The sequence below is a fragment of the Delphinus delphis genome, chromosome 4 (genome assembly GCF_949987515.2).
Source record: "Delphinus delphis chromosome 4, mDelDel1.2, whole genome shotgun sequence".
Classification (NCBI taxonomy): domain Eukaryota; kingdom Metazoa; phylum Chordata; class Mammalia; order Artiodactyla; family Delphinidae; genus Delphinus; species Delphinus delphis.
The window spans coordinates 5,961,196-5,985,365 of NC_082686.1; the positions used below are offsets into that span (position 1 = coordinate 5,961,196).

At 38.8% G+C, this 24,170-nt stretch overlaps 1 protein-coding gene across 1 annotated transcript in view; it reads left to right on the forward strand.

Moving 5' to 3' along the window:
* Positions 1-24,170, forward strand: part of LCA5L (lebercilin LCA5 like) — a 40,119-nt gene that overhangs the window by 5,877 nt on the left and 10,072 nt on the right. Inside the window, exons 2-4 of the mRNA XM_060009795.2 lie at positions 14,141-14,469; positions 20,098-20,612; positions 23,261-23,398. Coding sequence (XP_059865778.1) covers positions 14,151-14,469; positions 20,098-20,612; positions 23,261-23,398 — 972 coding nt within the window. The 5' untranslated portion in view covers positions 14,141-14,150. The remainder of the gene's footprint in view (positions 1-14,140; positions 14,470-20,097; positions 20,613-23,260; positions 23,399-24,170) is intronic.

Sequence of the window (24,170 nt, forward strand, 5' to 3'; positions counted from 1 at the left end):
TCCTCCCCACCCAGCCCTCTCAGCCTCCGGGCATGCCTCCACCGAAGCCCCTGCGCAAGGGCCAGCCTTCTTGCTCTTTAAAATCCCCGTCCTGAGTGCTTGATAAGGGAGTTTGCTCGTTTCCCCAGCTAGTTTTTCTGAAACCATCCCACCAGCTCCCCAGAGTTGGTGATCTTTCTCCTAGGTGTAGTCCAGATAAGGTATAGCAAGATGGTTTTGAGAGCGTTAACTTATTTCCCCAAAGCACGTGAAGTCATCCTCTTCATTGACTTCTTGAAGTTGATAATAGTATGTTTCATTTACATTTTAATAGCCTGCTTTTAGTCTCATTTTGATTTATGATGTTTTTCATGATAACTTCTATTAGTCTCCTGTTGCTGCTCTAACAAATACCACAAACTCTGGCTTAAAACAACACAGATTTATTCTCTTATAGTTCTGGAGGTCAGAAGTCTGAAGTGAGTCTCATAAGGCTAAAAATTAAGATATCAGCAGGGTTGGTCCCTTCCAGGGATTCCAGGGGAGAATCCATTCCCTTGCCTCTTAACAGCTTCTAGAACAGCCAGTATTTGGCCTGTGACCCCCTTCCAACACCCTCAAAGCCAGCAGGAAAACATCTGTCTCTGCCTCTTCCTCCCTCATCCCACTGCTATCTTCTGACTGACTCCCCCTGTGTACCTCTTATAAAGGTTTTTGTAATTGTATCAGGCCCACATGGATAAACCAGGATAATTCAGGATAATCTCCCCACCTCAATCAATATCCTTCAAGTGGTCATCTGCAAAGTTCCTTTTGCGCTATGCAGTTATCACATTGTGTTCACAGGTCCTGGGGATTCACAGTTTCTAGGGATTAAGATGTGGACATCCTTCGGGGCAGGGGACAGTATTCAGCCTAACACAGTACCAAATGTGGCCTAAATCTTAAAACTAGGATTTTAACTCCTTTCTTTATGGCAGGTGATGAGCAACATGTAGACAATGATTAGGAACATGACTTGGAGATCTTTGCATATCCACACATACAAAGATATATTTCAGTCTTTTATTTATTTATTTATTTTTTTGCGGTACGCGGGCCTCTCACTGCTGTGGCCTCTCCCATTGTGGAGCACAGGCTCCGGACGCGCAGGCTCAGCTGCCATGGCTCACGGGCCCAGCCGCTCCGCAGCATGTGGGATCTTCCCGGACCAGGGCACGAACCCGTGTCCCCTGCATCGGCAGGCGGACTCTCAACCACTGCGCCACCAGGGAAGCCCCAGTCTTTTATTTTTTTAACAACCATGCAGTATCAGCATTACTATTAATCATGGGTACAATAACAACGTTTCATCCAATTTTTAAATTTTTGCCATTCTGATAGGTGAAACTGGAATCTAATTCTTTTGATTGGCATTTCATTAATTAAGAGCAAGTTTGAAAAACATTTTATATATATTTTTGGTTGTCTGTGTTGCTGTAATGTGCTTGTTCTGTAATGTGTTCATACCCTTTGCCCATTTTACTTATGGAGTATCATAAGAGTTCTTTGTAAGTTAAGGAATTAGCTCTTTGTCATATGTGTTGAAAATAGTTTTCTCAGTTTCTGAAGTGCCTTTTAACATTATGATTTTTTTTTTTGTTATAGAGAAGTTTTAAATTTTTATATATGCATCCAAAATAGGAGCACTTAAATACATAACAGAAAAAAAGGGAGAAATTGACAGCAGCACAATAATAATAGGGGACGTTAACACTCCACTTACATTGATGGACAGATCATCCAGACAGAAAATCAATAAGGAAGTTCTGGCTTTAAATGACATATTAGAACACATATATATATATAGATAGATAGATTTTTGGGGGGGGTGCTTTTTCCATCCAAAAGCAGCAGAATACACATTCTTTTTACGTGCACATGGGACATTCTTCAGGACAGATTACATACTAGGCTACAAAACAAGTCTCGGTAAATTTAAGAATATTGAAATATATCAAGCATCTTTTCTGACTGCAATGCTATGAGACTAGAAATCAACTGCAAGGAGAAAAAAAAAGACAGCAAAAAAAACAAACACATGGAGGCTAAATAATATGCTACTAAACAACCAATGGATCACTGAAGAAATCAAATCAGATATTAAAAAAATACCTGGAGACAAATGAAAGCAAGAACACAAGGATCCAAAATCCATGGGATGCAGCAAAAGCATTTCTAAGAGGGAAGCTTATAGCAGTACAAGCTTACCTCAGGAAACAAAAAATCTCATATAAACAACCTAACCTTACATCTAAAGGAACTAGAGAAAGAAGAACAAACAAGACCCAAAGTTAGTAGAAGGAAAGAAATCATTAAGATCAGAGCAGAAATAAATAGAGACTAAGACACAATAGAAAAGATCAATGAAACTAAGAGCTGGTTCTCTGAAAAGATACACAAAATTGATAAAACTTTAGCCAGACTCATCAAAAAAAAAAAAAGAGGCCCGAATCAATAAAATCAGAAATGAAAAAGAAGTTACAACTGACACCACAGAAAAACAAAGGATCATAAAAGATTACTACGACCAACTATATTCCAATAAAATGTACAACCTAGAAGAAATGGACAAATTCCTAGAAATGTACAGTTTCCCAAGACTGAACCAGGAAGAAATAGAAAATATGAACAGACCAATTACAATTTCATTAGTAATGAAATTGAATCAGAAATAATAATTTTTTTAAAAGTTTCAACAAACTAAAGTCCAGGACCAGATGGCTTCACAGGTGAATTCTACCAAACATTAGAGAAGAGTTAACACCTATCCTTCTCAAACTATTCCAAAAAAATTGCAGAGGAAGGAATGTTTCTGAACTCATTTTACAAGGCCAGCATCACCCTGATACCAAAACCAGACAAAGATATCACCAAAAAAAAAAAAATTATAGGCCAATATCACTGACGAACATAGATGCAAAAATGCTCAACAAAATATTAGCAAACCAAATCCAACAATACATTAAAAGGGTCATACACCATTATCAAGCAGGATTTATCCCAGGGATGCAAGGATGATTCAATATCTGCAAATCAATCAATCAGTGTGATACACCACATTAACAAATTGAAGAATAAATACCATATGACCATCTCAGTAGATGCAGAAAAAGCTTTTGACAACAGCTAACATCAATTTATGATTACAAAAAAAAAAACCCTCCAGAGAGTGAGTATAGAGACCCAACATAATAAATGCTATATACGGCATAATAAATGCTATATATATATATATTTTATATATATATATATATATATATATATACAGTTCACAGCTAACATCATACTCAATGATGAAAAGCTGAAAGCGTTTCCCCTAAGATCAGGAACCAGACAAGGATGCCCACTCTCACCACTTTTATTCAACATAGTGTTGGAAGTCCTAACCACAGCAATCGGACAAGAAAAAGGAATCCAAATTGGAAAGGAAGCAGTAAAACTGTCACTGCAGATGACATGATACTATACATAGAAAATCCTTAAGACGCCACCAAAAAACTCCTGGAACTCATCAATCAATAAAGTTGAAGGATACAAAATTAATATAGAGAAATCTGTTGCATTTCTATATACTAACAACAAGCTATCAGAAAGAGAAATTATGGAAACAGTCCCATTTACCATCACATTAAAAAGAATAAAATACCTAGGAATAAACCTACCTAAGGATGTAGAAGACCTGTACTTGGAAAACTATAAGACACCAATTAAATATACTGAAGATGACACAAACAGATGGAAAGATATACTGTGTTCATGGATTGGAAGAATTAGTATTGTCAAAATAACCATCCTACCAAAGGCAATCTACAGATTCAATGCAATCCCTAGCAAAATACCAAGGACACTTTTCACAGAACTAGAACAAATAATTTTAAAATTTGTATGGAGGCACAAAAGACCCCAAATACCCAAAACAATCTTGAAAAAGAACAGAGCTGGTGGTATCACACTCCCTGACTTCAGACTATACTACAAAGCTACATTAATCAAAACAGTATGGTACTGGCACAAAAACAGCCACATAGATCAATGAAACAGAATAGAGAGCCCAGAAACAAAACCATGCACTTATGGTCAACTAATCTAACACAGAGGAGGCAAGAACATACCATGGAGAAAAGACAGCCTCTTCAATAAGTAGTGCTGGGAAAACTGGACTGCTCCATGTAGAAGAATGAAATTAGAGCATATTCTAACACCATATACAAGAATAAACTCAAGGATACACTAATATGTATAAAACAGATAAGTAATAATAACCTGCTGTATAAAAAAATAAATAAAATTTTTAAAATAAATAAATAAACTCAAGGAACTTCCCTGGTGGTCCAGTGGTAAAGAACCTGCCTTCCAATGCAGGAGACGTGGGTTTGATCCCTGGTTAGGGAACTAAGATCCCACATGCCACGGGGCAACTAAGCCCAGGCACCACAACTACTGAGCCCACACAACTCAACTAGAGAAACTGCGTGCCACAAACTACAGAGCCCACATGCTCTCGAGCCTGCACGCCACAACTATAGAAGAGAAAACCCGCATGCCACACCTAGAGAGAAGCCTGTATGCTGCAATGAAAGATCCTGCACGCCTCGACAAAGATCCCATGTGCCAAAACTAAGACCCAACACAGCCAAATAAATAAATAAATAACAAATAAATCTTTTAATAAATAATAAAAATAAACTCAAAATGGATTAAAGACCTAAATGCAAGACTGGAAACCATAAAACTCCTAGAAGAAAACATAGGTGGGATGCTTTTCTTTTTTTGACCGCACCATGCAGCATGTGAGATCTTAGTTCCCGGACCAGGGATCGAATCTATGCCCCCCTGTAGGAAGTGCGGAGTCTTAACTACTGGACCACCAAGAAGTCCAGGTGGGACACTCTGACATAAATTGTAGCAATATTTTTTTTGATCTGTCTCCTAAGGCAAAGGAAACAAAAACAAGAATAAACAAGCAGGACCTAATTAAACTTAAAAGCTTATGCACAGCCAGGGAAGCCACTGACAAAACAAGAAGACAACCTATGGACTGGGAGAAAATGTATGCAAGTGATATAACCTATAAGGGGTTAATATCCAAAAATATATAAACAGCTCATACAACTCAATGTCAGAAAAACAAACAACCCCATTAAAAAATGGGCAAAAGATCTGAATAGACATTTCTTCAAAGGAGATATACAAATGGCCAAAAGGCACATGAAAGATGCTCAACATCATTAATCATCTGAGAAATGTAAATCGAAACCAAAATGAGATATCACCTGAAGCCTGTTAGAATGACTATGATCAAAAAGACCATAAATAACAAGTGTTGGGGAGGATGTGGAGGAAAGGGAGCCCTTGTGCACGGCTGATAAAAATGCAGGTTGGTGCAGCCACTGTGGAAAGCAGTATGGAATTTCCTCAAAAAACAAAAAATAGAACTACCACATGACCCAGCAATTCTACTCCTGGGTATATATCTGAAGAGAATGAAAACATCGATTCAAAAACATATATGCACCACAATGTTCATAGCAGCATTATGTACAATAGCCAAGATTTGGATGCAACTTAAGTGTCCATTACCAAATGAATGGATAAAGAAGATGTGGTATATATGTGTGTGTATACACACACACACACATACATATACATATACATGGAATACTACTTAGTCATAAAAAAGAATGAAATATTGCCATTTGCAACAACATGGATGGACTTGGAGGTTTTTATGCTAAGTAAAAATAGAGAAAGACAAATATTGTATGGTATCACTTATATGTGGAATCTAAAAAATAAAATAAACTAGTAAATGTAACAAAAAAGAAATAGACTCACAGATATAGAGAACAAACTAGTGGTTATGAGTGAGGATAGGGAGTGGAGAAGGGTAGGTGATAAGTACAAATTATCATGTATAAAATAAATAACCTACAAGGCTATATTGTACAGCACAGGGAATATAGCCAAAAATTTATAATAACTGTAAATGGAGTATAACCTTTAAAAATTGTGAGAATCACTATGTTGTACACATGAAACATATAATATTGTAAATCAAGTATATCTGAATAAAAAAGCTTTTAAAAAATTTTATGCAGCCATTTTTACTAATTGTTTCCTTTGTGGTTTGTGAGCTTTATTTCTTACACTCCATGTTTTCTTTCAACATTTACATTTTTAATTCATCTAATATTTAAGTGTAAGAAATGTAATAAGAATTCACTTTTGTTCTGATTTCCAGACAGATGTCTAGCCTGTTGCCCCACACCATCATTTCTTGGAAGTCTGCTTTTCTCCACCTTTATCTTATACTAGGTTTCCATATGTATTTGTTTCTGTTTCTGAACTCTTTATTACATTATATTGCTCTGTCTATTCAAGCACTATTATCAGACTCTTTTAATGACTATAGCTTTATATCACAATATCTGATAGAGGTAGTCCTTTCTCATCATTTTTTAAAAATCCTTTTGTTCTTATGCATTTTTCATATTCATAATTATATGAATTTAGTATGATCTTGTCACATTTCCAAAAAAAATTACTCTTGACATTTTTACTAGGAATACTGTCATTATGTACATTAAATTAGGGAGAATTTACATCTTTATCACCTTGGTCCTTCTTATATAAGAACACTATATGTCTTTCCAATTGCATAAATCTTCTTTTATTTCTTTCAGTAGTTTAAAAGTTTTTTTCATATTATTTGTATTAAACCTGTATCCGATGTTCTAAATTTTTAGCTGATATATAGTAAGTGGGATCTTTTTATCTATTTTCCAAGTCATTTCAGTTAACATATAGAAAAGATTGATTTTTATATCCATTTAATAGCCAATAGTTTTATTGAATTCCCTTTATTTTATACTGTTGTATGGGGTTTTATAAGTTTAAAATCATGTTACCTGCACATAATAAATGATTTGCCGTTTCTTTTCCAATATTTATATATGTTATTTCTTTCTCATGTCTAATTTCATTGGCTAGTACCTCCAGAGCAATATTAATTAGCAGAAGTGATCGTTGACATCTTTATCTAAATCCTTACAGCAATGTAAATTAATGGTTCACTGTTAAGCATGAGATTAGTTTTTAGTTTGAGATATGTATTAATATTTCTTTATCATATTGGGAAAGCATTCATTTAGGGCATCTTGAGTTGGGTCAGCACTAGTGAGAAGTTTTTCAGGAGTAATGGATATGGAGAAAGGACTTAAGAAGCATAGAGGCACCCTGAACATTCATTTATTTAGTCAATCTTTATTGAACACATTATTTCCCAGGAACTCCTCTAGGCACAGGGGATACAGCAGTAGACAAAACAGTCAAAAATACTGCCATTATGAAGCATACAATTTAATTGAGAAGTCGGGAAACAAATCAGATGAATAAGTAAAATATGTATGAAATTAGACTAGTGATATGTTCTAAGAGGAAATATAGTGGGAAAGAGAATAGGAAGTGTTGAGAATGGGTGAGAAAAGGGAAAACTTGTAAGTCAAACTACCGTTTCCCACGAAGCAGGACTGAGAATACAGTTAAGAATACAGTTACCTACCCATACAATAATTTGGGTTGGTAAACATAGCCGTAACCACTTTTTGAAAACTAAATGGTCCCTATAAATTAACTATAACTTCACTACAGAATATTTACCTTTAAGAATTAGGATTTTCTGGTTGTAATAAAAGCCAAGAATCTGACAATTTGTGAGAGAGATTGTTGAGTCAGAAGGTTACATTTCAGTACATAATACTAAAGTCTATCAATATCAGTGCTTCTAAGATAAGATCCAGTGCCCACCAGTAGTACCTGCTGCTTTCAGGCAAGTAACACATAATCCAAAAACTTTCATTATTCATGTTCAAATTTTTATTAGAAAGAAAGAACAGGCAGGTGGACCACACGATCTTTTGTTTTGTGCCCCAAATTTTGAGACGCACTGCTCTGCTGTGGCCCCTTCAAATCTTATTTCAGCAGGACTATTTGATAACTACAACCAGGAATTTCCCAATCAACTGCCAATAACTGATTCACTTCGATAGAGAGAAAGCCTTATAGTGTGTGAAGTATAAAGCAATCCATATGCAAATGAATATATATAAATTAATACTGGTTCAAAACTTTTAATTTCCAATTATATAAATGTTTATTGATGAGCTCTTAACATTTGCCTTTTGTAATATCATTCTAGGTTTTTTGAAATGTATTAGTTTCTTTTTTTAATATAAATGTATTTATCTGTTTATTTATTTAATTTTGGCTGCATTGAGTTTTCGTTGCTGCACGCAGGCTTTCTCTAGTTGCGGCGAGCGGGGGCTACTCTTCGTTGCGGTGTGCGGGCTTCCCATTGCAGTGGCTTCTCTTGTTGTGGAGCACGGGCTCTAGGCACGTGGGCTTCGGTAGCTGTGGCTCGCAGGCTAAGTAGTTATGGCTCGCAGGCTCTAGAGCGCAGGCTCAGTAGTTGTGGCACACTGGGCTTAGTTGCTCCAAGGCATGTGGGATCTTCCCAGATGAGGGCTTGAACCCGAGTCCCCTGCATTGGCAGGTGGATTCTTAACCCACTGAGCCACCAGGGACGTCCCTGAAATATATTATTTTCTTAGAAATAGACCAAAGAATGTCAGAAAACACTACCCTGGAAACTTCATAAATATTACAGTGTGAAGAACCCTCCGCTCAGGACACAAAGTTGATTTCTCAACTTTGTTGAGAACATTTGGTAAAGAACGGCAGATACGCATTAATTCATTTTAAAACATTTTTGCATGTGTTTAGTTTTTGGTCCGCCTTGTTGTAAAAGTAGAATTGAAGGCAACTACACAAGACTGTAGTATTCAGAATTATTCAGATGTATATCTCGATCTTGAACATTCTCATTTCTCATTCTATAATTAAATGAATGTGATATACAAACTTACTGTATTTATAAGCAGCCACCCCTTTTCACCACTGTGCATTCCAGAAAAAACATATCATCAACAGGGTCACATTTTTCCATTAGGTTTTTAATTGTGGGTTGTATTCCTGAGTCATACACAACAGCAAAGAAACTACTATAAACTCTATAATGATAGCAATATAGTGAAATTATGTTTCAAGTGCAATAAAATGGGCACTGTTATACTGTAAACACTAATTGTTTAAAATATGGTGCCAAAAATTTGAACTATACACTATCATAAATTTGATATCAAAAACTGGTATGCTAACTATATAGTGAGCATTAATTACATAATTACTAACTTTATTTTCAAATCCTTGAAGGCAGAGTTTGCCTTTTTCCTAACCCCAGTGCCTGGCAGACACTAAATAAATGACATTTGACTGAACATTTTAAATTAATTAATTAATCAATTAATTAAAAGGAACATTAAGGAAATAAAAAGAATCCAAATCGGAAAAGAAGAAGTAAAGCTGTCACTGTTTGCAGATGATATGATACTATATATAGAGAAACCTGAAGATGCTACCAGAAAACTACTAGAGCTAATCAATGAATTTGGTAAACTAGCAGGATACAAAATTAATGCACAGAAATCTCTGGCCTTCCTATACACTAGTGATGAAAAATCTGAAAGTGAAATTAAGAAAATACTCCCATTTACCACTGCAACAAAAAGAATAAAATATCTAGGAATAAACCTACCTACGGAGAAAAAAGACTTGTATGCAGAAAATTATAAGACACTGATGAAAGAAATTAAAGATGATACATATAGATGGAGAGATATACCATGTTCTTGGATTGGAAGAATCAACATTGTGAAAATGACTCTACTACCCAAAGCAATCTACAGATTCAATGCAATCCCTATCAAACTACCACTGGCATTTTTCACAGAACTAGAACAAAAAATTTCACAATTTGTATGGAAACACAAAAGGCCCCGAATAGCCAAAGCAATCTTGAGAATGAAAAACGGAGCTGGGGGAATCAGGCTCCCTGACTTCAGACTATACTACAAAGCTACAGTAATCAAGACAGTATGGTACTGGCACAAAAACAGAAAGATAGATCAATGGAACAGGATAGAAAGCCCAAAGATAAACCCACGCACATATGGTCACCTTATCTTTGATAAAGGAGGCAGGAATGTACAGTGGAGAAAGGACAGCCTCTTCAATAAGTGGTGCTGGGAAAATTGGACAGGTACATGTAAAAGTATGAGATTAGAACACTCCCTAACACCATACACAAAAATAAGCTCAAAATGGATTAAAGACCTAAATGTAAGGCCAGAAACTATCAAACTCTTAGAGGAAAACATAAGCAAAACACTCTATGACATAAATCACAGGAAGATCCTTTTTGACCCACCTCCCAGAGAAATGGAAATAAAAACAAAAATAAACAAATGGGACCTAATGAAATTTAAAAGCTTTTACACAGCAAAGTAAACCATAAACAAGACCAAAAGACAACCCTCAGAATGGGAGAAAATATTTGCAAATGAAGCAACTGACAAAGGATTAATCTCCAAAATTTACAAGCAGCTCATGCAGTTCAATATCAAAAAAACAAACAACCCAAATTAAACATGGGCAGGAGACCTAAATAGACATTTCTCCAAAGATATACAGAGTGCCAACGAACACATGAAAGAATGCTCAACATCATTAATCATTAGAGAAATGCAAATCAAAACTGCAGTGAGATATCATCTCACACCAGTCAAAATGGCCATCATCAAAAAATCTAGAAACAATAAATGCTGGAGACGGTGTGGAGAAAAGGGAACACTCTTGCCCTGCTGGTGGGAATGTGAATTGGTACAGCCACTATGGAGAACAGTATGGAGGTTCCTTAAAAAACTACAACTAGAACTACCATATGACCCAGCAATCCCACTACTGGGCATATACCCTGAGAAAACCATAATTCAAAAAGAGTCATGTACCAAAATGTTCATTGCAGCTCTATTTACAATAGCCAGGAGATGGAAGCAACCTAAGTGTCCATCATCGAATGAATGGATAAAGAAGATGTGGCACGTATATACAATGGAATATTACTCAGCCATAAAAAGAAACGAAATTGAGTTATTTGTAGTGAGGTGGATGGACCTAGAGTCTGTCATACAGAGTGAAGTAAGTCAGAAAGAGAAAGACAAGTACCGTATGCTAACACATATATATGGAATCTAAGGGGAAAAAAATGTCATGAAGAACCTAGGGGCAAGATGGGAATAAAGACACAGACCACTAGAGAACAGACTTGAGGATATGGGGAGGGGGAAGGGTAAGCTGTGACAAAGCGAGAGAGTGGCATGGACATATATACACTACCAAACGTAAAATAGATAGCTAGTGGGAAGCAGCCGCATAGCACAGGGAGATCAGCTCGGTGCTTTGTAACCACCTAGAGGGGTGGGATATGGAGGGTGGGAGGGAGGGAGACTCAAGAGGGAAGAGATATGGGAACATATGTACATGTATAACTGATTCACTTTGTTATAAAGCAGAAACTAACACACCATTGTAAAGCAATTATACTCCAATAAAGATGTAAAAAAAAAAAAAAGTAAATAAATAGTCATCTTTCTCCCGGCTCTTTAGTTCCAAAAAAAAAAAAGGAACATTAGATGGTTTGCTTAAAGCCTAGATTTTTAAATAATACACCACATAATCAGAAATCCATATATGTGGAGACTGCTTACATTTTTTTATTGATAACAATGTGGTGTAGCCCTACTTACATTAATACAAATATACTCTAAAACAATTTAATCAACTTAAAGGTAGTTATAGGCCTGATACTAGCCCTCTATCAATTTTTAACAGATCAATGAGAAAACTACCATTTAACAGACTGAATATTCCAGAGAGCTGCTTAATATGTGCTTTCAAGGTACATGCTGACTAGGAATAGCCAAAAATCAAAATTGGGGGGCTTCCCTGGTGGCGCAGTGGTTGAGAGTCCGCCTGCCGATGCAGAGGACGCAGGTTCGTGCCCCGGTCTGGGAAGATCCCACATGCCGCGGAGCGGCTGGGCCCGTGAGCCATGGCCGCTGAGCCTGCGCGTCCGGAGCCTGTGCTCCGCAACGGGAGAGGCCACAGCAGTGAGAAGCCCGCGTACCGCAAAAAAACAAAAAAAATCAAACTTGGTTTTACCTTGCTGATGACTCTTAGAATCAGTTTCATGAATTAGAATGGAATTCTCACAGGTGAACCCAAACAAACCCATATTCCGATTATATAAGTAGAAATTTTAGAACAGTTCTGGGTCCTGGGATTTTCAGAATTCTAAAAATGTTCTCTCTTGGGGGACTTCCCTGGTGGTCCAGTGGTTAAGAATCCGCCTTTCAATGCATGGGACGCAGGTTTGATCCCTGGCCTGGGAACTAAGATCCCACATGCCTCAGGGCAACTAAGCCTGTGAGCCGCAACTAAGATCTGACACAGCCAAATAAATTAAAAAATAAATAAAAATGTTCTCTCTCTCTGGTAGGTATAATTTGTGTTAAGCCCAAGTAACTCTTTTGGAAACTGAACCACCCTGGGAAGATACATCTGAGTGTATGAGTGACCTACACCTGTGTAACAAATCACCCCAAAACTTAACAGCTGAAAACAACAGTGTGTTCGGCCACCACTCCAAAAAACTACTTTGATAAGATCATGATTTTATTAAAATTAATGGATTAGAGATAGAGAAAATATGGTATTATATAGATTTTTTCAAAATTAAGTAAATACACATTCTAGAAAGCATCTATTAACCTAAATAAACTAAGTTGTTTAGCATAAAATCCCGTTCTTCCATTTTTCTGCAAGATCACTGTGGTTTCATAACCTCCTGGGATCGATTCACACGGAAGTTTGCTGTTTTATAAGTCTGTCTCCCGTTCTCAAATGAACACCTACTGGCTGGAAAAACAACAACGAATGTTTTTTATCCGGTGGGTCAGGAATCCGGGCACAGCTGGGTCCTTTGGCTCAGGATGTCCCACAAGGCTGCTTCAGCATGTCGGCTGGGGCTGCAGTTACCTCCAGACTCGGGGAGAAGTTCCAAGCTCACCCGAATGGCTGGTGGTAGGATTCCGCTCCTGCAGCCCGATCGACGGAGGGCCTCAGGTCCTCCCTGGCTGTGGGCCTGAGGCTTCAGTTTTCTGCCATGTGTGCTTCCCCGTGGGTCAGCTTACAATACGGCAATTGGCTTCCATCAATGTGAGCAAATGAGAGAAAAAGCGAGGGTGATTAAGAAGGAAGTCAGAATCCTTTAGTTACTTTACCTTGGAAGCGATACCTGAGTCACACTGGAGGGGACGGGATTATACCAGGAAGTGGGAGTCAGCGGAGGCCCTTAGAAGCTGCCCCCAACGCTGTGTGCGTTCCAAAGACAGCCTCAGAAAGGTACGTGGTAACTCCCTTCTTTATCACTCTCTGCGGAAGGAAAAATGACCGACTACACATGGAGGAATCACCCGGTTGTTTTCCCAGCTGAATGAATGTCTGCAGTTAGGTGACCCTCAGCATCCGGTAGACAACAGTGAGGTGCTACTTCTGCCTCTTGATAACCAGTGGAGAGGCCTTGGTATCTTCCAGACAGTGCCTGATCACCCTTTCCCAGAGCCAAACACAGTTCAGACTGAGTCTAAGGAAGCTCAAAGCGGTTCTTACAGAAAGATTCGGGAATAGAACTGGTTTGGGAACTTAGAGCATTCTTTTCTTGTTCTAGCATGTATATATATATATATCTATATATAGATATATAGATATATAGATATATATATGTATGACTGAATCACTTTTCTGTACAACTGAAACTAACACAACATTGTAAGTCAACTATACTTCAATTAAAAAAAAAAAAACAGCCAGGCTTAGAGAATGAGACTGTAATTCACTAACTTTTAAATTGTTGTCATTGTTGTCACCTGATGTGAACTTTATATTTCCTGTGAATATAGTCTCCCCAAAGTCCAGTCTCAGGAGTCTTACATTTTAGGTAGAAAAAAAATATAAAAACCAGACTGAAAATTTTTCCAGAAAATACTTCAAAATAATGTGTTGTTTTGTATTCCTAATTATTCATTTATAGTTAAATATATTAAAGCACAGGTTCATTTCAATGTCAACAGCTATAAATCTAAAAATACTTTTCTTCTATTAGGTTGTTTACTATGTCATTGGCTGATCTAACAGAAAGGAATCTAGATGGACATTTCCCCAGTGTGGCCTTAGAAAACGGCAGGAGGTCTGCAAAATGCCAGAGCAGCCGCCCAGGTTTTCCCAGGAACAGCAACGATTCTGACAAGAGTGTTGATTACAGCAGATCTCAGTGTTCCTGCAGAAGTTCAAGTTCTCACTACGATTATTCAGAAGACTTTCTCTCTGAATGCTCAGAAACCGCGGCTAAAAAGAATTATTTAGAGAAGCCTGTAGTGAAAGGAAAAAAGGAGAAGAAAAAGTATAATGTTTCTAAAATCTCCCAACCTAAAGGTAAGAAGCAAAACTTCCCAACCAAGACCAAATTTCTGGTTATAATGACATTATTATTTAATGCACTACTATCTGAAGTGGTCCATATTCAGTTTTATTGTTTTTCCAGATTGTAAATCATACACATTATAAGTGAATTTTTATAGAAGGAATGGGAAATAGAGAAATTAAGGATCATTACAAAATAACAGAAAGTTAGGCTTAAAACATAAAGCCTAGCCCTCTTGCGGTTTTTAGTTAACAGGTGGACTTGTTACAGAATACCACAGTACTTGGAATTCACTGGCCTCTTGCCTTTCATCTCAGCTGAAGAATCAAGGTTTCAATCACCAATGAAATGTAAATATCTCTCTCAGCACCCCGGGAAGATGGTCTTCGCATCCGGTGAGGCATATTGGCAAAGATGCTCTTTAGAAACAAGGATGGTTCAAGAGGCTGTTAATAATGTCATTTCCTTGTGGGTTTTAAAAGTACTCCATCAGCTCCTAACTGTCTGAATTGGGATTAGCTTTGCAACATCCTAGACCTCTTCACCCCCCGCCCCCTGCCCAGGCAGTTATTATTCCCAGACAGGCAATCCTAGGCTTATAAATATTCCCTATGTAGAAATAGCTGGAACTCTTTTTCCACTGTGACCATCAGAACTGCCCAGTCAGTAGCTGGAAAATAATTAAGAGCCTACTCTAACTGGAGCACATGTAGTGTCACATTTACCCAGTACCTGCCTCCCATCCCCAGCCTGCCATGACCAGCTGTGCCTAGGACCCCCAGTGAAGATCTAGAATCTTCAATTGCCCTTCTTCCCAGCTGTAGAGCAGGGATTCTTCGTCTAAGACCCACATCTGCAAACCCCAGGGAATCCTTTGCATTTTTGTGTGTATTTATTTGCATTTGTGAACTTTCTAGGGAGAAGGACCCATTGTTTTCATCCAGATTCTTGGAAGGTTAACAGCCCTTTCTCTGGAGAGGTGGGAGTTCCGCACATCCTGGCAAGGCCCAGGGCAGAAGACTCTGTCATGGGAAGTCTGTTCGGGCATTTGTAGATATAATCACAACAGCACATACATCATGGACAGGCTCTACAGTCATACTCCCTCAGCCACATTTGAAATTTACGGAACTCTGAAAACCAAACATTTTTTATATCTTTGGCACCAACACTGATTTGGCAACAAAAACCTGATTTGAACTGACATGAGATTCATCTTTATTTATTTCACTTTGTGCAAAATATAATCATATAAATTTCACTACAAAAATATTCATTACAAAAACAAAGTGTGATGTCCCCAGCCCTACTGGGCGTACTTTGGAAAATACTATATATGCATCACGAAGAATAAACCCCCCAAAATTCAGAAACAGTTTGGCCCCAGGGGTTTATGACAAGAAATCCTCAAACGATATACCACATCTTACATGGAGTCTGGGCTTTTGTGGGACTGCGTGAGAATGCAGTTAGCATTTATAAAACCATTTCTACAAGAAACGAACTGTATTTTGAGTTCTAAGCACCTTATAATTTGACTTTTAAAAACTGATTCCTCATTTATTTATTCCACAAATATTTATTGTGTCCTTTATGCAAGATACCTGTTCATAAATTGGGAGCAGCCTAAATGAACTGTCACTTCACAGGGGACTAGAACCTAAATTCCATGATCCGAGTGAGGGCTTGCTCTCCCTTGGGTACGCTTTCGTGTATAAATACTCTGAAATTATTTTAAGCAAATCTTGGCTGCATCATTAACCCAAATTATATGTCCCTGAGGATCCTCGTACTGGTGTATGATGACCTTAAAACACTCATTGTAACATCAAGCTTTGTCACAGAATGATAAAAGTGTCTCTTGGTTTATTCTTTTATTCTTTTGTTCTCTCCCAGCTCATGTTTTGCAAGTGTTTGCCAAAAAAATTTAATCAGCAAGTAATTGATGAATTAATGCTGGGTTAATGTAATTCTAAGCAAAAAGGCGTTACGTTTTAGCCAGTGCAGTCCATTCTCCAGTGAAGGTTCAATTTCTGTTCAGCTTTCTTATATATAAAAGTAGACCTCTGACCCTCAGGGGCTGGTAACACTGGATCAGGAACCACCACTACAGACCCAGAATTCACTCAAGAATAGTAACGTCAGAGATTATTTTCAATTCCCATCTTAGAAAAGCAAATTTTATAGCAGAAAAACATTTCATAGAGAAAAATTATAGGGATAAAAAGAGGACTTCAGTATGATAGGATATTTGCTCTGGTCAGATATTGGAGATTTATTTAAATCAATGTAAATAGCGAACAATATATTCCTATAATTTGATTTTTCTTCCTTTTGTAGAAAAATGTACTTTCAGAATTCCTTCAATTATATATCCCTCCTTGATGTGTTTTGTCAATACAGTGCTAAACTATGTGATAGTCATTCCAAAACTGGTATACAGAAAACAGTTATTCTACTGCATTCAATTGCTCTGGACAGCTTTTGCCCTGTTGTCTTTAGTCGGGGGAAGGTGGAAGCCCTGCGGTGGGGTTGAGGGGATGCCCTCTCCAACACTAATGCCAGGGCTCTGGAGAACAGGAAAGGGAAAGGCCTGCCTTTGAACCTCTTCTTACCCTGGTCCTTGAAGGGAGTGAGCTACGTCTTTTAAGGTGACCTGGAAGACAGAGAGAACCTGGCAGAGGACAGAGCCAGCGCCAGCAGGGACGTGGCTCAGGCTAAGGACCAGAACCAGACTGAGGGTGTGGACGACTTCGCGAACAGAATGGGACCGAGAGACCAAAGAGGAAAGTGACCAGGAGACGGGGCTACGACGGGGCCAGGGAAAACGGGTGAAGAGACAGCATGGGTACAGCAGTGAGACAGGAGGACAATCGTGCTTTTAAAAGGAGGGGCAGGGGCTTCCCTGTTGGCGCAGTGGTTGAGAGTCCGCCTGCTGATGCAGGGGACAGGGGTGCGTGCCCCGGTCCGGGAAGATCCCACATGCCGCAGAGCGGCTGGGCCCATGAGCCATGGCCGCTGAGCCTGCGCGTCCGGAGCCTGTGCTCCGCAACGGGAGAGGCCGCAGCAGTGAGAGGCCCGCGTACCGCACACACACACAAAAAAAGGCGGGGCTGAGGATGAGGATATGCACCTGGGGAAATGGACGGGCTGGAGCCGGTGAAGAGGCGAGTGCGCGGCTGTCCTTAGGTCTATTCAAAAGAACACAGTTCACTCTTTGTAGTAGGAAGCATGCCTACTCTTAAGCAATGAGAAGAGTCCCTTTTTGGCTAACGTGGACTTAAATGTACATGTTTTTGGTGAATTAAGTGTTTTAGCTTAGTGGTTTAACAATTAGTTATCTTAAGAATAGCTAAATCATTCAGCTAAATCTGCCTTATTGTGTGAAATGGGACAGAAATTGTAAGCTTTACCATTCTTACGTATAGGTTAGGATAATGAGATATAAATCTTTAAGGATTAAACCCTATTTCAAGTTTCCTAACCTTTATTATTATACAAGCATGCATGACATATATAGTATGGATTCATTCTACATCACTCCAATGCAAGTGGGATATTTACCTTCCTGAAGCAAAACAGTCTGGTTCATTCTCTCACACGCACCCACTAGGGTAGGTAAGACACTGAATCTCAGTTATGTTCGGGGAATGAAGGGCGTATGGGGGGCCTTACACAGACAAGGACGTTTGGGGAAGGGTCTCTGGCCCTTCCATTTTCATCACGTCTGTTTCTTGTCCAGGCCCATGTGATCCTTAAAAGGCTGACACCTCCTGTTTTCGAAGCACCCAGGCCCTCGGTGCACATCTCGACCTGGGGCCTTGGCCAGTGCCCCATGCCCGTGGGGTTTAGTCCCCACTCATGCTGACTCTGCCCTCCCATCACTCGAGTCCAGCATGAGGTGGGGACACAAGCCTCCAGTGCCCACGGAACCCACCACCCCTCATCCCTCCAGGCTCAGGAGAATCTCTTTCTCCTCCACGGTCACACCACCCAAGAGCTGGAAGGCATTACAAGTTGGGGTCAAGTTCAATCATGCCGGACATGGTGTGGAGCCTGAGAGCCCTCAGCCACCCCTGTTTTCATCCAGCCTGATCCACACTGCCTGGGTCTAGAACTCCCCCAGCCAGTGCCCAAGGTATTAGAGTATCCGGCCTGATACAACCACAGACACCCTTCTCTGGCCTTCTAGTAGGTGTCTTAAGAGTCTGACCTCTGCTTCCCAGTTTTCAGTGTGTTCAAAAGTCTATTCCAAGATACTCAAGTATTCAACCATAGCCCCTACTACATTGTTCCCAGTGGGAAAATAAAAACCTCTGGAGGCATAGTTGTAAAGACAGTCCATTGGTTATTGATTTGATACTGATCCTGTGATCATTGTGAAATCTGTGTGGTCTGTCATGCTCAAGATTCACATGCTTTATCCTCAGAAAGCATCTTCTGTTTCTGTTGACTCATTGTTTCCATCACAGGCAGAAATGCCTTTCCCACCACCTAGACCAAACATGCTAATAAGCCATGTCTCAGATGATGTGTCCACACTCGGCCAATAGCTTAGGGTTAGGACTCCAATGACACTGGCCACTAAGAGCCTTTCTCTCTCCACGATGAGGACAATATTTTTTTCAGATTCTAGAATCCAGTTTCAATCTCTTTCTTTCTCAGAGTATAGATATACTAATATGTGCACATGCACACACACATATAGTTACATACACAGATGCACATATGAATATCATACAGATGCACATACAATACATATGGGGCAGTGACAAAGGTACATAGACGTGAGTCTGTCTCACCACTTACCAGCTGTGTGCCCATTGATAAATGACATCACTCAGCACAGTTTTTTCATCTTTAAAATGGGATAATAATACAATGAGGTTACACATACATTTGACATACTCGAATTCGGTTACATAAGCTTCGTGTAATATCATTTAGATGCTTTTTGTTCAAAACAGACTCCCAAATGCAAACCATCTAACTGGTTAATTTAGTGCTCACCCAAAAGTAACAGGAAAAACTGGTTGTGTTGGGTTTATTGAGAGATGGAATCCTTATATGAATACTCTAAGCAGTTTAATGGCTTTTTAAGGTTCTTTTTAAATATATGAGATCATCATATATATAACATTAGGCTCTAATGTTACACTGTGATTGCCTTGTAACGTTTTGTTGGAAGAATTACGTCAGATAATCTACATAAAGCATTTAATTCAATGCTTCACATATGGTAAACCCTTAGTAAATGTTATCGAGTATTATGATTTTCAGTAAACCTTTTATGATAGAAATAAGTACAGGTTTTAGAGTCAGAGAAGACCTGGTTTTCAGTTCATTTTATGTCACTCTGTGGTTATGTAACCTTTGAAAAATGACTTATAATCTCCAGCTCTAAAATAGACTACTACTGACGTTAAAGGATTGTATTAAATGGGATACCTAAACATAAAGTACCCAGCCTAAAGCATGGGTGTTCATTCAGTGTTAGTTCCTTCCCCTTCTAGTTGGCATGTGTGTATGCATATGTGTGAGGGCAGGGGGCGGGGGGCATTACACACGCCTGTATATTTACATATCTACATACCTATATACACATTACTAGTAACAAACTGGATTATCTGCTTCCACAGGCCAGAAGGAGATCGCGGTGGAGAAAAAGCACAACTGGAATGCACCATTTTTACATTCTCAGATCAATGTGGCTGCCCAGAGACGAGATGCCGTAACTCACCGCATACTCTCAGCAAGGCTTCACAAGATTAAAGAACTGAAAAATGAATTAGCCGATCTACACCGCAAGCTGGAGGCCACCGTCGCAGAAAACCAATTTCTGAAACAACTCCAGCTTAAGCACTTGAAAGCTATAGGAAAATATGAGAATTCACAAAATAATCTACCTCAAATTGTGGTTAAACATCAGAACGAAGTAAAAACTTTAAGGCAGCTACTCAGGAAATCCCAGGGAAAGGAAAGAGCCGTGTCTGGGAAACTTAGAGAAACAGACAGCGAGCTGTTGAAGACTAAAGATGCCTTGCAGGCACTGCAGAAACTTTCTGAAGACAAACATCTTGCAGAGAGGGATGAGCTTACTCAAAGACTGTCTGTTCTTACAACAAAAATGGAGGGGAATGACAGACAAATACAGGTCTGTATTTCAGAGGTCTAGAAACGTTAAGTTTCCAAAGTTCATAGAGAGAGGGTGCGCGTTCATCATATATGCCTGTGGAATGAAGCACTACCAGCTGCTGTGCTGAGCAAGAGCACACGGATGGTGGTGTCTGATGGGGAGGGGGTGAGGAAGGGGAAGGGGAAGGGGAGGGGCACAGGAGAGAGAGAAACAGCTCCTTCTGTTGTGCCACTGAGCGAGAGGTCCTGTGGCTATGTTACCCAACCTAACTCGGGTCCGCTCGCCCGTGCACAGTAAAGCCAATCTACTGACACTGGGCTGTAGTGAAGGAAGGTGTTTACTGCAGAGCACCAAGCAAGGAGTCCAGGCAGCTAGTGCTCAAAAGGCCCAAACTCCCTGATGGCTTTCAGGGAAAGGTTTTTAAAGACAGGGTGAGGGAAGGGGGACGTGGGCTGTGTGATCACCTCGTGGACATTCTTCTGATTGGTTGGTGGTGAGGTAATCGGGAGTCAGTATCATCGACCTTCTGGTTCCAACCCGACTGCAGTCTCCATGCTGGTGGGCAGCATGCAGTTAACTTCTTCTACCTGATAGGGTTTCAGTATCTACAGAACAGCTCACAGGACATGGCTCAGAATATTAACTGTAGGCCCTGAGGAGGGACTAAAGTTCCTTTACTTTGTTTAATGGCTAAACTGTTATTACTTTGTCTTTCTTGACTATTTTCCTTTCTTTCTTCATTTTCTCATTTCTCTGATTAAATTTACTCTTTGGAACTCAGGAAAGGCCTAAGAGGATAAAGCTTTTCTACAGACCAGAGGCAGGTGGAGGACACTGCAGGGGGTGGGGTGAGGGGTTCTGTCCTGGGAAGGCCCCATGCAGTTCTGCTCAGCTACAGCTGGGCTCATTTATCTGGAAATGACCGTTCTCTCAGGCAGTCCAGCTGCTGAGGTCAAGGGAGTTTGTTCACATGCTGAAGGGGGTTGTGCTGTGCTGTGTTGTGGGAGACCTCTCCTAGAAAGCAAGCCTCTACTCCAAACTGCCTTCTTAAAAGGCTACTTCCCTAAACCCTGAGTGCATCTCCTCGCCAGCCCCCTCCTTGTTCTGTCCCTCATCAGTCTGTCGAGACATTTCTAATGTCCTAGAAATAGAAAATTTCCCCAGGTAATATTCCTGGGGACAGATAGGGAAAGGGAATTTAAATAATTTTAGAAATGAATAGATAGATAATCCTCAAGGGTGCATGGTGGTCAAAAGCCTGGGGATTACATTACAAGGGATGATTTGGGAGAACACTCTGATCATATTGAGAATTCTGCCTATTTTACATTAGGTAGTTTTGGTCTCTATGGACATAAACACAAATGGAAGTGATTTACTGTTTAATTCCCTAAAGGTGAGAGACAAGTATTTTCAATGATCTTGAAATAATAATAAGATATCAAGTTCATTTCAGCCACTGTTTTTTCTGTTATTTCTTTTTTGGTGAAACCCTCCTCTATTTTCAAAGAGAACTTTTTCACATAAAATGGATATGGAAGCTACAGGAAATAATGAGCCACCTCATTTTTCATTCATGTAAATAGTGTACCAAACTTCTAAAGTTTGGCCTTTCGGGTAGGATTGGATCCCTCTTAGCATCTGTCTGTCATGTGAAAGTAAATGTATTTGTATCTCATCTACATATGTTTTACACAAACATGTTTAAGTAGCTCATGTTTTTATACTACAACCAAAACCAAAAAGAATTTGAGAACTAATTAGCTATTTTCTTATCGGAGGCACTTGGTTGTATGGGAAATTTCATTTGGTTGTAGGGCATTTGGTGGGAGAAAAAGTTTGTGGGCCAAAACATGTTGGTATTTTTTTTAATGTTAATATGTTAGGAAATGGGATTTTTAGCGATTATTTCGCCCTATTAGCTTACCATATTTTCCACTTTAATGAGAAAGTATTAATGTTGTAACGAGGGAAACCACACTTTATGGAAAAGAAGGAAAGAAAAGGCCTTTTGGCCAAGTTCCTGTCAAAGACCCGCTCAAACAGTTCTCCAGTAAAACAGTTCTCATTCCACAGAGAAGGCAAATATGCAACAGTGAGTCCTTCGTATTTATAGATGGTTACTGTGCTAAGTCAGTCGTTTCATTGGCTTATAATTCATCCACGTGGTGTGGCTCTGTGAGACCCCATCGTAACTTCCCGTCTCAGTTATCTGAGAATCACAGTCCGAGCGTGATGGTCTGCACTGACGCTGGTCAACCCTTTGGCAAGAGAGATTTGAAAGGTTTTCACGGAGTGCACCATGCTAAGTTAGTGGTATCCTTCATTTCAACAGAACTGCTTAGGTTTAGTTGTAAAGTATAACGTTGATTTTACTTATTGATTTTTCAAGATCTGTTCCAAAAAATTTTTTTACCAAATTCCAGAGTGTAAAAAAACATTAGGCTGGAAACATGATATTTATTCCCTAGAGTTGGGATCTGGAATTTTTTGGCTTTTTGTGTGTGTGGTAATATTTAGTTCTAATATGTGTCCTCTAGACAAACCATCCACTAAAATTGTATTAAAATTTTGCACTTTTCATAAATGTAATTAGTTCCATTACAGTCAAAGTATTTTATAATACTACACTGGTTCCAGAGAGTTGAAATATATACTATTTTCAGAGCTTGGAGAAACAACTGAGGCTGAACAATAAAGCCTTTACTCGGCAGTTGGCCTTTGAGAACCAGAAGACCTTAGCAGCTCAAGCAGCTACAAAGACTCTGCAACTGGAAATAAAACACCTTCAACAAAAACTTAAGGTACTTCTTTTAAAGCAAAATGGAACCAAATTTGTGAAATGCTGCTTTCCAAACTATCAGAGCTATTTATGCCTAATGTATCTTTGAATTACTTAACTTCAAGTACAGCTTTCTCAAATTAACATTTTTCCCTACAACCATATGAACAGAGGATCTGAAATTATGAGAATCAGTTAACAGCCTGGTGAATATGTAATTAGAAAAATTAAAACTCTTGTCTATTCATTCATAAGACTTATTATCATTTTTATCTCATCACATGAAGTAATATTGTACTTTGTGAACATTTTAGCGGAACCCAAAATAAGTTTTTCTATTTAAAAAATTCCCTTATAACATTAAAATATTTAGAGTAATTTTTGTAGCCCATAAATTCATTTTTTCATTTTTTCTATTGAAGTATAGTTGATTTACAATATTGTGTTAGTTTCGGGTGTACAGCAAAGTGATGCAGTTATATTTTTTTCAGGTTATTTTCTGTTATCGTTTATTACAAGATATTGAATATTGTTCTCCGTGTTGTACAATAAATCCTTGTTGCTTATCTACTTTATAGATACATAAATTCATTTTAAGGCCTCACTTGCAAATATGCTTACAAAACTGTCTTTTAAAATGTGCCCTCACTTGGAGAGTATTATGCTAAGTGAAAAGTCAGACAGAGAAAGACAAATACTGTATGACATCACTTATTTGTGGAATCTAAAAAATACAACAAACTAGTGAATATAACAAAAAAGAAGCAGACTCACAGATAGAACAAACTAGTGGT